This window comes from Podarcis vaucheri (assembly GCF_965113315.1).
Source record: "Podarcis vaucheri genome assembly, chromosome: 4".
Classification (NCBI taxonomy): domain Eukaryota; kingdom Metazoa; phylum Chordata; class Lepidosauria; order Squamata; family Lacertidae; genus Podarcis; species Podarcis vaucheri.
Genome location: NC_138762.1, coordinates 87,333,405 through 87,350,028, shown reverse-complemented (window position 1 = coordinate 87,350,028; position 16,624 = coordinate 87,333,405). Strand labels below are relative to the sequence as shown.

Genomic DNA, 16,624 nt, shown 5'->3' with positions numbered 1-16,624 from the left:
GCTGCGAATGAGAAAGTAGAAGCAGTAACTAAAGAAGTGGAGGAACTGAAAGGAGAGGTAAGGCCACTCCATAAACATATTACCGACCAGCAGGCCTATCTGTCTTTGGTGGAACTGCGAAACAGGGAAAATAATTTGAGATTACGCTCTATCCCAGAGATTGAGAAAGAGGACTTGACTGGCTTTTTGACAGAAGAATTCTCTAAATTCTGGGGTATAAACGAAGATATAGACTTTAAAATAACAACTGCATTTAGATTGGGAAGGGCTGCTGGGAAGGACAGACCTAGAGACTGTTTGATTATCTTAAGGACTAAGCAGGAGAGAGACAAGCTACTCGACCTACATTTCAATAAAGCACTTGAGATCCAGGACAGAAGAGCACAAATCTACAAGGACATACCTAAACAATTACTGGATCTAAGATCTAACTACACTGACCTAACTGGACTTTTGAGAGGCAACGGAATACCTTACAGGTGGGAGTTTCCACAAGGCCTTTCGTTCAAATACAAAGGAAAGAAGATAAAAATCAAAACGAAAGAGGATAGCCAGAAGTTCCTACACGACCACGGAGAAGACTTGCAGAAAGGAGCGGTAGCTATTTGGCCACCACCAGAGCTAGGAAAAGAGCCACCACCCTCGGATTTGGACAAAAAAGAAGACACCCAACAAGAGTAACAACAGATTGATACAGGATGTCTCTGCAGCTCTATAGTTGGAACATTAATGGCGCGAATTCCCCAGAAAAACGCAAAAGGATTTTCCATATATTAAAGAAAGAGAATTTGGACATAATTTGCTTGCAAGAAACTCATGTGACCAGGTTACACAGGAAGGTGTTAACAAATAAAAGATTAGGCCAAGAATTTATTTCATCAGATAGAGTTAAGAAGAGAGGCGTGGTGATTTACGCCAAAGAGAATCTATCACCAAAATTTTTGTTTAAAGATGAACAAGGAAGAATCCTGGCTATTGAAATTCTGACCCAAGGAGAAAAAGTTTTGATATTAGGAATCTATGCACCAAACGAGGGGAAATCAGAATTTTATAAGAAGCTGCATGAGACATTACTGGACTATCTGGACTACTCCAACATCATTATGATGGGAGATATGAATGGGGTCGTCTCTACTTTGATGGATAAGTCACAGAATCAGAATTTGACTAAAGACGGAAGACTACCAAAAACTTTTTTTGAACTAACTGACAATATGGACCTAATTGATTTATGGAGGACGAGAAACCCCCTAGGTAAAGAAGGAACCTTTTTTTCTGAGGCCCACCTGTCATGGACAAGAATCGACCAAATTTGGGCAACTAGAGGGCTGGCACCTAAGACTACAAAAATAGAAATCTGCCCAAAGACTTGCTCCGACCATAACGCTTTGAAAATGGAAATGAGATTTACTACTGCCGACTCCTTCAGATGGAAAATGAATGACAACCTGTTAAGAGATCAAGAGATCGTAAAGAAGGCCCAAAAAACTTTAAAGGACTATTTTGAAATTAACTTGAATACCTCGGTGGAAAAAAGAATTATCTGGGACGCAAGTAAAGCTGTTATGAGAGGGTTTCTGATACAACAGAATACAATCAAGAAAAAACTTTGGAATAGTAAAAAAGATAAGATATTGGAGAAGATAAGTGATGGAGAGAAAAAATTAAGAGTGAATCCAAAATCAAAAGAGACTTTAAGAGAAATCAAATTTCACCAGTCACAATATGCGAAATTGATTAACCAAGAAGTGGAATGGAAAATCAAACAAATGAAACAAAGATCTTTTGAATCTGCGAACAAATGTGGGAAACTGCTCGCTTGGCAGTTGAAAAAGAGACAAAAATTAAACTATGTCACCAACTTAGAAGTTGAAGGGAAAAACTTTCAGAAACCGGGAGAAATTAGAAAGTGTTTCCAGAAATATTTTAAAAAATTGTACACACAAGAACCCGAGGAGACAACTGAGATAGAACAATTCTTGAAAGATAATGGCCTACCAAAATTATCTCAAGAGAAGAGATCAATCTTGAATTGTAAAATAACACAACAGGAAATCGAGGATGCCATTCAGAATATGCAACTAGGCAAATCTCCGGGCCCCGATGGACTTACCTCCAAATACTACAGGACTTTAAAAGACTATTTAATACAACCATTAATGGAGGTCTGCAACCAGATTATGGGGGGAGGGAGGGCACCAGATACGTGGAAAGAAGCATTCATCACATTGATACCTAAAGTGGAAACTGAAAAGACTCAACTTAAGAACTATCGCCCCATCTCACTCCTAAATGTGGATTACAAAATATTTGCGGATGTTTTGGCTAACAGATTTAAAAAAGTATTAAATGAAGTAATCCATAAGGACCAAGCAGGCTTTCTCCCAGGTAGACATTTGTATGATAATACCAGGAACATTATCGATATTTTGGAACTTTTACAAACAAATATTAACACCAAAGCGGTGTTAATCTTTATTGACGCGGAGAAGGCCTTTGACAACATTTCTTGGAAATTTATGAAGAAAAATTTGGAAGGGATGGGAGTGGGAAGGGGGTTTGAGAATGGAATAGAGGCAATCTATTCTGAACAAAAAGCTAAGTTGATAGTGAACAATGTGGTGACAGAAGAACTTCATATTGAAAAAGGAACACGCCAGGGGTGCCCCCTATCCCCTCTGTTGTTTATTTCAGTCCTGGAGGTTTTGCTGAAAATGATAAGGGAGGATCGGCAAGTACAAGGAATACGGGTCGGAGCGAAACAATATAAACTGAAAGCATTTGCAGATGACTTAGTTTTAACATTACAGGAGCCAGAATCTAGCACAAAAAGAGTTTTGGAATTGATTCAGAAATTTGGTCGGGTGGCGGGTTTTAAGCTGAATAAACAAAAAACTAAGGTGTTAGGGAAAAACTTGACGGTTACTGAAACAGAGGGGTTTCAGAGGGAAACAGAATTAAACATTGTTAAAAAAGTGAAATACCTGGGGGTTAATCTGTCCTCCAAGAACTTGAATTTATTTAAAGACAATTATGAAAAATGTTGGTCAGAAGTTAAAAAAGATCTAGAAATCTGGTCAAGATTGAAACTATCCTTGTTAGGCCGAATTGCAGCTATAAAAATGAACGTTTTGCCAAAAATGTTGTTTTTGTTTCAGGCTTTGCAGATCGTGGACAGAGTGGATTGTTTTGGAAAGTGGCAGAAGGATATTTCTAAATTTGTCTGGCAGGGCAAAAAGCCCCGAATAAAGTTTAAAATATTAACTGATGCAAAGGAGAGAGGGGGGTTTGCCCTGCCGGACTTAAGGTTATACTATGAAGCTGCGGCCTTCTGCTGGATGAAAGATTGGATTTTATTGGAAAACACTGATGTCCTAGATCTGGAAGGCTTTAATAATTCGTTAGGTTGGCATGCGTATTTGTGGTATGACAAGGGGAAAACACATGGAATGTTTAAAAACCATATTGTCAGAAAAGCAATATTTATGGTCTGGAAAAAATACAAAGACTTATTGGAAAGCAAAACTCCGAGGTGGATTTCACCAATAGAGGCCAAAGCTCGGAAAACATCCAATATGGAGGCATATTGGCCGAAATATTGGGAAATAATAGAAAACATTGGAGGTAATTGGAGGTTGCAGAGCTTTGAAAAATTAAAGGATAAGGTGCAAAATTGGCTACATTATGCCCAAATTAATGAGGTTTTTAAGCAAGACAAAAAAATAGGATTCCAGGTGGAAAAATCGAAACTTGAGACAGAGTTGCTAGAACCAAAGACCAAGGTAATATCGAGAATGTACAACTTGCTGCTTAAATGGAACACTCAGGATGAAACAGTTAAATCAGCCATGATAAAATGGGCTCAAGACATTGGTTACAATATCATGTCAGAAGACTGGGAAAAGTTATGGACCACCGGTATGAAGTTTACGGCATGTAATGCCTTGAAAGAAAACATTATGAAAATGGTATACAGGTGGTACATGACCCCAGTCAAACTCGCTAAGATATACCATTTGTCAGATAATAGATGTTGGAAGTGTAAAGAGGCTGAAGGGACATTCTTTCACCTATGGTGGACGTGCCCTAAAGTGAAGGCCTTCTGGGAAATGATATATAATGAGTTAAAGAAGGTGTTTAAGTACACCTTTCCCAAGAAACCAGAGGCCTTCCTTCTGGGCATTGTCGGCCAGAAGGTGTTAAAAAAGGATAGAACTTTTTTTATGTATGCTACAACTGCAGCAAGAATTCTTATCGCCAAGTATTGGAAGACCCAAGATTTGCCCACACTGGAGGAGTGGCAGACGCAACTGATGAACTACATGGAACTGGCTGAGATGACTGCAAGAATCCGGGACCTGGGAGAAGAGGCAATGGAGGAGGATTGGAAAAAATTCAAAGACTATTTGCAAAAGTATTACAAGTTGTATGAAACATAAGATGTCGTATGATTTAGAACGTTAGCCCCAGCAATGAAGTTTAATTATTTATGAAATTGTTAACATTCGTGAAAGAACCAAAGTTTAAATGGGTTAAAACGATATCAGGTTATATTTTTAGAGTAAACGGAGAACAAGAGATTTAAACTTAAATTGCAATTGAAAATATAAAGAAATACACGAAATAAGGGTATAATTTGCTGATGACTTTATTATCAAGAATGCATTATGCGGGAGATGTGGGGAAGTCCAATGGAAATTTGAAATAAGTTATTGAAATGGATGTGACTTTTTGTTCTTTTTTCTTTTCTTTTCTTTTATTCTGTCTTTTCTCATCTGTAATTTGGAAAAATGTAATAAAAATTATTATAAAAAAAAAGAACTGTTTCAGGTTAAGAACGGACCTCCAGAACGAATTAATTACTTAACCCAAGGTACCACTGTACCCACTTGTTACCACTGGGAAGCAGAATGATACTGAAGCTCTTTCACAGGTAGTGAAAGAGCTTCCAGTTGCATACATCCAGAGAATGCAATTCCCATATGCATATATCTTCCAGATCAGCCATACTACAGGTGCAGAAGCCAACTGTGGGGAGGGCTATGGGTGAACCAGTTAGTGCTGTGTCTCAGACACAGCTGCCTGTATGTGCACACTTGAACAAGTGCCATCTTTGTGCTCTCCTCACCAGTCTAACAGGTAAACATGCGAGAGTCTTCACTCTAAAGCTTCATAATGCCAATCTGCAATAGGAGAAACACAACTAGAGGCACACCCTTCCCCTGTTTATACTCCTTCAACTGTGGATCAGCACTGTGTTAAGCTCCTGCTTCAATTCCAGTTGGCACTGTAAGAGAACAAGCCCATCTATGCAATGTTCTCTTGCTTTTGTGGTTCTCTGGACAAGGGCCCAGGTCTATTAGCAACACTAAGAAAGAACACTGGTTTTATGGTATCAGGTGGAAATATCGCCTACAAACACAGCTCAGACTATTGTTTTTAAATATGCTTCCTGAAATTCTATTTCCTGAAAGCTTCAAAATAAAGCATATCATGGAAAGTTTCCTATGAAAAAGGCATCTGGTGAGATTACAAGATACTGATAATAGCACGAAAAGTTCAAGCAAAGTATACGCACACAATGTAAATTAGAGGTTCAAGCCCCAATAAATACACATTTCCAATAGAAAAATAACTAATTAAAGCAGCTAGAAATATTACTGTTAAAGACAAGCCTGGAAAAAGTTACAACCTCCTTCTCTCTTCCTCAGTGTGGACAGTTATATTCCAGATCTCTACCCACAACCAGTTTTAAACTCCTTTCCTCATTTACTTTACTATAAAATTTGTTGTTTGAATACAAGTAAAAGTTATTCTTCCCTATCATGACAATGTTTTAATATTTAAGGCACTGTACATATTTACTTCTATGTTCTAGCAAAGTAGTTAATCTGTTGAAGAAAAAGCTAAGGTTTACGAATAACTGGGAGATTATTTGTTGTTTGTACTGACATGTGTTGATCCAACAAAATAGGATTATTTCCCCCTTTCATCTTGCAACCACATGTAGGTACACAATAAAATAAAGAATGTATTTCAAAGCCTATTGTCCCAGAATATTAATAAAGCAATAAACTGAAGCCAAATCCTGGTAAAATGGAGGCTCTGTGGGTGAATGGCTGTGCTGTTCTGGATATAGGTCAGTTACCTTTTCAGCCTGGGGTTATGCTACCTCTGAAGGAATATTTATATAGTCTAGGAGTACCTCTTGATCTGTAATTGTCACTGGAGGCTCAAGTGGCCTCAGTGGCCGGGAGTAGTTACTGTAAGTTTTGGCTGGTGTGCCAACTACAAATATTCCTAGACATTGGTAACATTGGTAAAATCACAACTGAATTATTGCAATGAGTTCTATGTGGGACATAATACCTGTGTTGAGAAACTGTCAATAAGCTACTGGGCCAAACTTAATATTTTACTGTTTATATATAAAGCCCTGCTTGTTCACTGTGATCATTTATGGGGGCCCTGCTTGTGGTGTCCCATGTACCAGAGGTTTGTTTCACAGTGACTCAAAGTCCTTCCACACAGAGTACCTGCCTTGTGGAATACATCGCCCATTGAAGTTAACCCAGCTATGAGATTGTACATATTTTGTCAGGTGCCAGAAACTCTCCTATTTCTACAGGCTTTACAGGAAGGATGAGCTGACTCATGGGCAGTAACTGATTTCTCTTGGGATAACTGCTTTATTTGTTGTACTTTATTTGTTGTTGTAAGCTGCTTTGAAACCTGCATGGTGGAAAGCAGGGTATGACCTTTAAACAAACAAATAGAAATGGTTGTAAAAACCACTGTGGTGTTTTGTAAGGTTTAGCAGTTTATAAATATAAATAAAACCACCATATAATGCCTACTAGCTATGATGGCTATGTTGTATTTCCACTGTCTTAAGTGGGAAGTGTTCATAACCTCAGATGCTGCTTGTGGTCTGGCTGGTCCTGTAAGAGCAAGATGCTAGACCAGATGGTCTTTTGGCCTGATCCAGTGAACCTGCTCTTATCTTCTTTTGTATAGCATGGATTACATTTGGCTCTAATGGACAAGATTCCTATCCTTTCTACCCTACCGAAACATATGGAAATCTACTAACCTTAGCCGCGGGGCCCTCGTTTATGACTGCATGCTATTCTTGAAACTAATGCCTTACACACCTATGCATTCTCATTTAAGCGAATATTCTGATATGTTTTCTAGAGTTCACATCCTCAGTAAGAGGAAGGATATTTCATCATTCTCAACAAAAGAATAGAGGACAACATATTGACTTTGGCACTACTTACAGTGACACACTTTCCAGGAAAGCAGATTCTCCCCTGTGCTCCCTCTTACAGATATTTTCCATTCTATAAACCATTGTCTAACAGGGAAAAAGTTATAGGCTACATACAATACTACCTCTAAAGCAATTATTTTTGGGCCTCAAGATGCTAGGAAATAACTTCACCCCTGTAAAAGACACACATTTGGAAGCACAAGCTCCACTCTTTAGATGTATTCAGAACTACATATTGTGACCTTTTGGGGTAAGTAGTGAACAGAGGTATTTGTAGCACAAGAAAAGGGCCTGCTGAAAAGTAATGAACCATGCAGCAGGTGTGGGGCAACTCCCACCCTCCTGCCTGGAGAGCTACATTCCCTCTGGGTCTGTAAGGCTGCAGTTCAGCACTTGCACTATCATAAGAACATAAGACAAGCCAGTGACCTATCTAGTTTAGCATCCTGTTCTTGCAGTAGCCAACCAGATGCTTATGGGAAACCTGCAAGCATGACCTGAACTCAGACATACTCTGCCCTTCTACAGTTTCTATTAGCTAGTATTCAGATGCATACTACATCTGACATACTACATTCAGACTACATCTGAATCAGCACAATTGGTATTTTTTCCACACTGCATGTGCTAACTGGCTTATCAATGCCATAATTTCTGTATTATCAACTACTTTTGTGAATGGCCATTCTTAACAAGGTAATGATCACCATTTGTGATCACCACAATTTGTATTTTTCTATATTTCATTTCCTTCTGTCCTTATCTTTACAATCCTACTCTGTATACATGTGCCTGAATTTGGAATCTGAGACCCATTCATGTGAAGTAAAGTCTGTAAGGTCTCAGTAGAGTCTGCATTTCTGCTCCTTCCTCACTACTTTGTTTTGTACAAACCATACAAGAGAAGTTATGTAATTAAGGACTCAAAAGGGTATTGGTTAAAATAATTGTGTGTCCAATGTGGTAAAAGCATTTAAGCATTACTACTCTAACATGGGATGCGGGTGGGTAGGGATGCGGGTGGTGCTGTGGTGTAAACCACTGAGCCTTGGGCTTGCCGATCAGAAGGTCAGTGGTTCGAATCCCAGCAATGGGGTGAGCTCCCATTGCTCAGTCCCAGCTCCTGCCAACCTAGAAGTTCGAAAGCACATCAAAGTGCAAGTAGATAAATAGGTACAGCTCCGGCGGGAAGGTAAATGGCGTTTCCGTGTGCTGTTCTGGTTTTGCCAGAAGCGGCTTAGTCATGCTGGCCACATGACCCGGAAAAACTGTCTGCGGACAAACGTCGGCTCTCTCGGCCAGTAAAGTGAGGTGAGTGCCGCAACCCCAGAGTCGTTCGCCACTGGACTTAACTGTCAGGGGTCCTTTTACTCTAACATGGATTACAGCAAGAAGGTGATCCAGTAAAGGAGCTGCGGAACTTGAAGAAGACAGGGAAGCAAGATGTAGGAAAGCAGCATATACATTCCCCTTAGTTACACAATTAAAGACCAGTCTGTTCTGCCTCACCACCATGATTTCCCCACCCTACGGCAAAAACATGGTAAGCTATGAGCAAAGTATCTGGAGCATTCCTCTCTCCCTTCATGAAAAGCATGAATGGCGTAGAGGTAGGAGATAACGCAGTATTTCCGTACATGACTTATCCTTATCAAGCTTACTTTCATTTGGTAGGATTTAAGTATAAGTAGTTGTGTGGGCTTTTGCTAGCAGGTCCAATGAGTTGAATTCAGCCCTATAAGTTTTCTAAGAAAATACACAAAGAAATAACACTACAGTACTCAACTTTCCACCTTAAACTCACATTTATTTATTTTTTGTCAACCATAATGGACTGACTTTACATGTTACTGTTTATAGTTTAGCACTACATGCACAATGAACCCATGTTCTGAAGTTGGTTTGTTTAGAAATTGTGTGAGTGTGTTTTAAACAACAATTTTTGGTTCATGCATAATGCTGCAGCAGTCCTTCACCCAGTTACATGGGGACAGGATAGTCCCAAGGCTTTGCTTGGGTTCGTTCTAACTTATGTACATAGCGTGAAGCAACAGCTTACTATTATGCTGATCAAGGATATTATTCTATGGTTAACAGAAATCCACCTTGCGATACGGTTTCATTTTTGATCTACCTTTAACCGTTACAAAACATTCTGAAATTACATGTGAAAGGCAACAAGCCATACTTGTTTCCCCAGGTGGGAAACAGAAAGCCCTTCTTTTTACAACCGTAATTGGCATATTCCCTGTGAACTAAATGCACAAGCATAATATGTAACTGAAACTTGCAGGTCTCTCTACATAGTTCCCACTTCAATGTTACACAACAAATATGAAGTTATGAATGTTTCATCTCCCCCTTTAACTCATTTGAAATGTACAAAATAATTTCAATAACCAGCATGCAGAATAACTTCACTTTTAACATTTAATTTGTTTATAACGTAAGGGTGAAAATGCAATGTGTCTAATAAAGAAGCATTGCAAAAGAAGGGCGGAGAGAAAGAAAACTTGCTGAGAATATCTCTGATGAAAACCTGGATATTATTTAGAATATACACCCACTGATTACTAGTTTCTCAAAACAAGGGATGTGGCTCACTTCTCCGTTCAATTTTGTTAGCAGTGTGCACTTCCTTTGGGGTCAACTCATGAGCTATTAAGACATGTCTCCTTTTCCATCCCCCACTGCCCTTCCCAAATACTTAGGAAAGTACAATGCATCCAAATACAAAATCCACAAGGATTTTACAGGAAGGATATTCAAAACAGAAGCAAGCAGGAATCTAGCACACTGCTCATTGCTTTCTCCTTAAAATGAATCTCTTTCTGGCAAAACATTTGCCGTGTTTATTTTATTTCTCCATGGAGAACATGCATGTTTGAAAATTGTCTAGCAGATATTAGCCATTTATATATTAACAAACAATACACCTAGGTCTAATGAAGAGTGCCTGCCAATTGGAACAATTGCTCACTTGCAGCTGTTTTGTTTTAACACAATGTTCTACTTAATGTCTTGCCAAACAGCTGAAAGAACTAATTATCTGAGTGCAGAGTGTTGGTGGACCGCGAGTCGCACACAATAAGGTCCAACCATACTTCCTTTGGTGTCACAACTCATGAGCTATTAAGTCATAATATTCTCATTCTCCCCCCCAAAACCCCAAAACAAATGAAAACAATACATATCAAAATTAATGCAGATTTTACAAAAAGAGTACGCAACCAGAAACTTCTTGTACAACTTGTACAACTATACAGGTCGCCTGTGGAACATAGAAGCTCATCAGTCACAAAGAGCATAATATTTTCAATGATTCCTCAGAAGTGCATTGCATGCCTTGCTCCCTCACCCCTGAATATAATCAAGCTCAACAAGAGGACTAGAATTCTCAGTCTGCACTTACAGAAAATGTTCCCCTTAAGAAGTGTACCACAAGATAGCAAAAACAATATCTGTACTGCACATTTCAAACACTCAAGTATTTTAAATGCACCCTACATTGAAAATTAAACTGGGGACAGCAGAACATTTGCTTCATCATATTATTTAAAATATCAAAGGATTAAGAGTTTCCACTTTAGATTGCTTATATTAATTTAAAATTAGGTAGCCGTTTAGAAAAGAAATTAGAAAGTGTTTTTACCAACTATAAAGAGAGACCAAATGTTTCATATAGAAATTAGTCACTGAAAGTCACACTAGCAGATTGCAACAGAACAGTGAACAGTAGAAGATGCAATTGTTTATCACAAAGAAAATTAAGAAACTTTACAAGACTTCAAGGATTTCTAAATAGAAATGTTTCTGCATAGCCTCTCTCCCTTTTACACACACACACACACAGAGAGAGAGAGAGAGAGAGAGATCACCTTACCAAAACTTCAACTGGACTGTCCACTTCTGCCTCAGAACTTGCTGCGTTTGGGCACTTTTGTGGAGATTCTATAACCAGTTCCTTTTTCATATTTTTACTATTTGTTCTTGCCAGCATTCTTAACCAAAAGGTTTAACACAATTGTAAAATTCAGCAATTTTCTCTTCCAACAGCAGCATACCAGTGATCTCAAGGAAATGAAAGCTTCTTCCACCCTCAAGCTAGAAAGAAAACCAAGTATTTGTGCTACTCTGCAGCAGTCTGAGACAAGTTAGGGTGGGAATGCATGACATATGAAGGCCAACCCCTTGGGAGGGGGAGAAAAAGAGTGTGGGAGAAGAGAAGGCGGATCTCTTTCAGTGTTAGGAACAGAAAGCAATTTTTCCCATGAAATAAAGCTAGCAAATCTTACAGTTCAGTATTGTCATTTCAGTAGATTTTCAAAATGATTAACTTAAACCATGAAATTAATTACTAACTCAAGTCAAAGTTCTCTCAGTTAACACTGATGTTGATATGAAATAGCCAACTTTTCTCAGGAGCATGCAAAGAAAATTGTCTGAGCCTTTAATGTGGCACCTCTGCACTGATATTACTGAACTGAGCCACCAAAATATGTCTCTTTCTACAATATTTTGCAGAGTAAAATATTGTGGCAACTGTGGAGAGAAGAAACAGTGTGGTCAAGTTTTAAAGAGGATGTGGGCAATATATGCATATCACAAAAGGTTCAGGGCAGCCACAAGATTACAGTAGGATGCGGTAGTGGCTTGTGGTGGGGTGTCACACTCATCAGGATGGGGAGGGACAAGGTGGAGGTCAGGTCAGCAGAGTTCTGGTAATGGCTCTGCAAGCGTGTGCCCACCTGCAGAGCCACAATTACCAATAGCTTCTACTGTGCCCCAACCCAGTAAACAACAAATAATTGTCCTGATAAAATTACAGACCTTTGTCATGCTATGTAATAAAGTTTTATTTGACTGCTCTAAAAGATCGTACCACATTCTCCCATGAATGTTGGGTGGATTTCTGCCACAGTCTGAACAAATTATGTATTCAGTAAACATTTGACATATGTTACTAGGAATAGGGATTGTGTTGACATATTAGTTTCCGATATCGAAAATTATGAGTTTACTTCAAAATCCTCCTTACCTTGCTTCAGAAGCAGAATTCATTCAACAGGAAGAAGAAGGATGTCACAGATAACCCTACCACTACCTGCTTGCTCTCTCCTCCCTCTCATACCCATTCATTTTCTTCTTATTCAGGGTCATATACCTTAGACAACTTCACCTCTCCTTCACCCCAGATTAGTCAATGGTCCTCTATTGAAGCTGATATAGGAATGGTTTCATACTGGTTCAGCAGCACTATTAGCCTAGGCCTTCTCAGCAGCTGTTCTAACTCTCAGCCTTGGTTCACCCCAGAAGTTAATGACCCAGTGCTAGTTTTCTGGACACAACCTGAGAGCAAAGCTTCAAGGACTCAACCCTGTTGCAGCCTAGCATCAGTTTTTGAAATGTAGATAGCTCTGCTTAGCTTGGTGCTGCAGTAAGGTGGACCAGGTATTTGAGATCAGAACCTCATTTTCTGCACCTAACAGTTCCAGCATTCAGCACTTGGAGGAAGCTGAAAGTTAAAAATAATATATTCTTTTTCTAGAGTGAAGTTAAATAGGCAATAAATAGATGTTAATATATTTATTGCCCATTTAAATATATTTAGTGATGCTACCAATATAGTACTTTCTCTCAAACAGTACTTCCACTGCTATTCTGTTTACCTTATGGAATGTGGCACATGTGTATGCATGTGTGGAGACAGAAAGAAGGGGACACTTGCTGCCCATCTTAGTGATGATGGTAGTGATGAACAACACAATCTACCACATTCTCCTGATCTTGCTTTCTAGCTTGTTTTAAAATGTGTTTTCACAGAGTACCACTGATCTGGAAAACTGTAAAACAAAAACTATTTGATAATCCCTCTACCCATGTGGGTTCTCTTTCACCTTTCACCTGTATAGCTGCCAAAACTATCTGAAAGAAACAAGCTGATCTGTATTTGGGGATAGCGAGACCTGGCTTCCCTTTTGCAGTCATGAAATTTACAGGTACTTTGCTAGTAAAGATAGCCATTTTTCAGTTATAAATCGATGACCTACGTACCACACTGAGGAGATTCTGATATTACTGATGGGTTTAACATTTGGCTGTCAGCCACTTCTTTGTATAAACATGTATCTACACAAACTGTCAGAATTTTCATTTGTTTAAAAAAGCCCAATCATTGGGGATTAAGATCTGGACAACAGCCTGATGCTTCCTCTGCAGAGCTCTGCATAAACCTACACATGAAGTGGATCTCATCATGATAAAACACAGATGTAACATTAAACATTATCTAAAATGTATGCTAGTGAATTTATGTTTGACGTTTAAAAGACAAACGAATGTATTTAGTCACAGAAATGGGTTAAATTTATCACTGATTATTTTAACAACAATAAGCCACAGTAAGGTGCAGAAAAGAGTTCAAGATAAAATGTGATGTCATATTTATATATAAGGATTATTGGAATGAATAGCATCATTTTGTAGATAAAGGAGATCTGACTGCCTAACACTATTGTCAATGTTGATTTATAAGAAAAGCAAACATAGTGACTTAGAAACAATGTTTAGCCTTAAATAGAAAGCTGAAGGATTATACAATTAAAGTACTTATATTCCAACTCTCCAGTTAAAGCTTTGAACCAATGAAGGCAGCTAAAATAAATTAAACACAGAAACATAAAACATGATTAATAATCAGTTGATAAAAACTGCAAAACAAAAGACAGAAGAGTAAGCAGAATTAAAGAAGTGACAACCTACTGAAAAAAAAAGAAATGTTCAGGAGATAATGGGATGCCAATAAGTAACTTATTTAGTGGATTTATACCCCAAATATTAGAAAAAAAGCAACACAAGGTGGCTCTCAAAATCAAACTAACATATAAAACACATAGGGTTAGTCATACTCACGAGTATGACCACTGAAATTAAATTTTAAAAGTTAGTCGAGTCCATTAATTTCAATAGGTTTACTCTGATATGACTTGGGACACCCACCACCACAAATATAATCTACTACTACATACTGATGGCACTTCAGTCCAAATCTCTGGATGACTTCTCCCAATGTTTGCATGTAGATGTTAAAAAACATGAGTGACAGAACAGAACCTGGAAACGGTCATTAAGTCAATTGTCATTATGGGGACTGAAGTCACTCTTCAGCACTGCCTGAGAAGAATAATCCACAAAGGACTAGAAACACCATCACATCATGCGCCTCAAGCTGAACGACAAGTGCTCCAAAAGGTTCTATGGGCAGTGGTATTGAAAACTGCTGAGAAGTTCAAGAAAATCAACTGGCTTGAATTTCCTGTATCCATTTCACCAGTGTGAGTCATTCACCAAGGTAACCAAGACTTCATCTATCCTAAAACCAGGCCAGAAACCAGATTCTGCATCTTCCAACACTGTTTGGAGTTGAACAGCCAGCATGCGTTTCAACACTTTGTCCAAGAGAGAATATTTGAATCTGGGTGACAATTATCCCAAACCAGTAGGGCCAATGCTGTGTTCACATTACCACACTGTTTAAATTCAAATTTGCATGTTGTTTTATAGTTCCTCTGCTTTGATGTGTTTCCACATCTCCTGCTGTCTGTCCACACCAGAGGGTGAAGAGGGAGTGAGATGTCTTTGCCTGATATGAATTGCCTGGTTGGTTTCCCTACCCTTTTCATGACGCTTTCATCATTTCAACCCTACCCAACTAGAAATCATCTTTGTGCAACTGTCATCTTACTTCCAAACAAGTGTGAAAGCATAATATTGCAGCCTGAGAGTGAAAACCCTGTACATTTCAACTCAGAAGTAAATCACGCTGAATTCAGTTCTCCTGGGAAGACACAACCAGCAATGCATCTGGTAGGACCCCGCCTCTTCATGGGAAACCCAATGCTTGCCTCTTCCTCCTGCCTGATGCCCTACTGCATAACAGCCCCAGATCCTTTGGGCCATCCAACCCAACTTAAGCAGTCTGTGGCTGTCTCAACTCACTTTGACTGAGGCCCAAATCCTTCTGATCTGATTTGGCCTGAGACTGAGGCAGAAGCCAAATCTGGTGCACGGCCCTACTAAAAACAGATGCTACACTTGATGAGAAGGGCTACAGAAAAGGAACATGGACCGTTACTACAATGGATATTCAGCTGTTAAGACTGTGTGTGAATAAGTGTTATGAATGGGTGGTATTCGCAGTGTGTGTTACTACTGTGTAAATAGAGAATGGATACAGAAGGTACAGAATATAAAAAATAAATTTTCACTAGTCTCCGCTTGTAAACACTGAGGCATTGTGATTTATTCAAATAAAATAGCCCAGAATGCTGAAGTGAATGCACTTGAATATTAAATACACTCTGGCACTGAATGCTGTTCCAATCACCACCAACTCCACACACGGCACATATAAATCTGCATAATCCAAATTGCCAGGCATTCTATTCCTTCACAACACAAAATATATGGGGAGTCTGCTGAAATAAAAACATTTTGACCTGTCACCTAGTCACACAAAGTGAAGTTGATTACCACAGCCCCTAACAAGTATATAATCTATGTGCTTTTATTGAGAAAGCCAAACGGCGCACGCCTATCTTCTGCATCATACAAGGCAGGGCATACTATAGTGCCTTGAATTAAGTATATTCCCAAAACAGGTAAATTAGGAATGAGCAGGCTCACTAGTCACAGAGTGTCTGCTTGAAAGAGAGAGACATAAAGGCATAAAGAGGACGAAATAAAATGGAATGGAGTAGTCTGGGAGAAGGCACAAGACTACTAAGTTTAAATTTATATTAGAAACTAGCTTTAATATTCATCCTGGTAATGTATTCCCAAGAGCATAGAGGAAGAGTAAGGAGTTTCTTTTAGGACAATGTCATGATTCAGTCTTCTGATCTGCTCCTAGGCAAATTTTATATTTGCTTACATTTAAGTGATAATTTGGGATTTTTCAGGGTCCTCAGTCAGAACAGCACCCAATAACCTTCATGTCTAAATATGCAACTTTTTCTAGCCAATATTTCCTTTCAAACTTTTCAAGGAGAAATTACATCCACTGATATGGTAAAGATTAAAGAAATTCAGTAGTGTAACCTAGTTCTCCTTATACAGCCTTTTCAAACCAAAGTGTCTTCCTAATTAAGGCAATGAGATTTTTGTTTTTTTGCTTAAGCAGATTCAAATGAACACACCTTCCATAAAATATCAATGTGTCAGACTTAGGATTGACACTTACCTCCACAAGTCTGCAGGCATCTAGCTACTTTAATATATTAATATTACCACAATGCTATTTTTAAAAGGTGAATTAAGATGATTCTATATCTAGATTTTCGTTTGACA

At 38.7% G+C, this 16,624-nt stretch overlaps 1 protein-coding gene across 17 annotated transcripts in view; it reads right to left on the bottom strand.

Annotated features, from left to right (window-relative positions):
- Window positions 1–16,624, bottom strand: part of DOCK9 (dedicator of cytokinesis 9) — a 142,168-nt gene that overhangs the window by 74,010 nt on the left and 51,534 nt on the right. The window contains exon 1 of one of the 17 annotated variants that reach the window (XM_082218521.1): window positions 11,160–11,416. The exons of the other annotated variants lie outside the window; for them this stretch is intronic. Coding sequence (XP_082074647.1) covers window positions 11,160–11,276 — 117 coding nt within the window. The 5' untranslated portion in view covers window positions 11,277–11,416. Of the gene's footprint in view, window positions 1–11,159; window positions 11,417–16,624 lie in introns of those variants that run through there. 17 annotated transcript variants of the gene reach the window in all.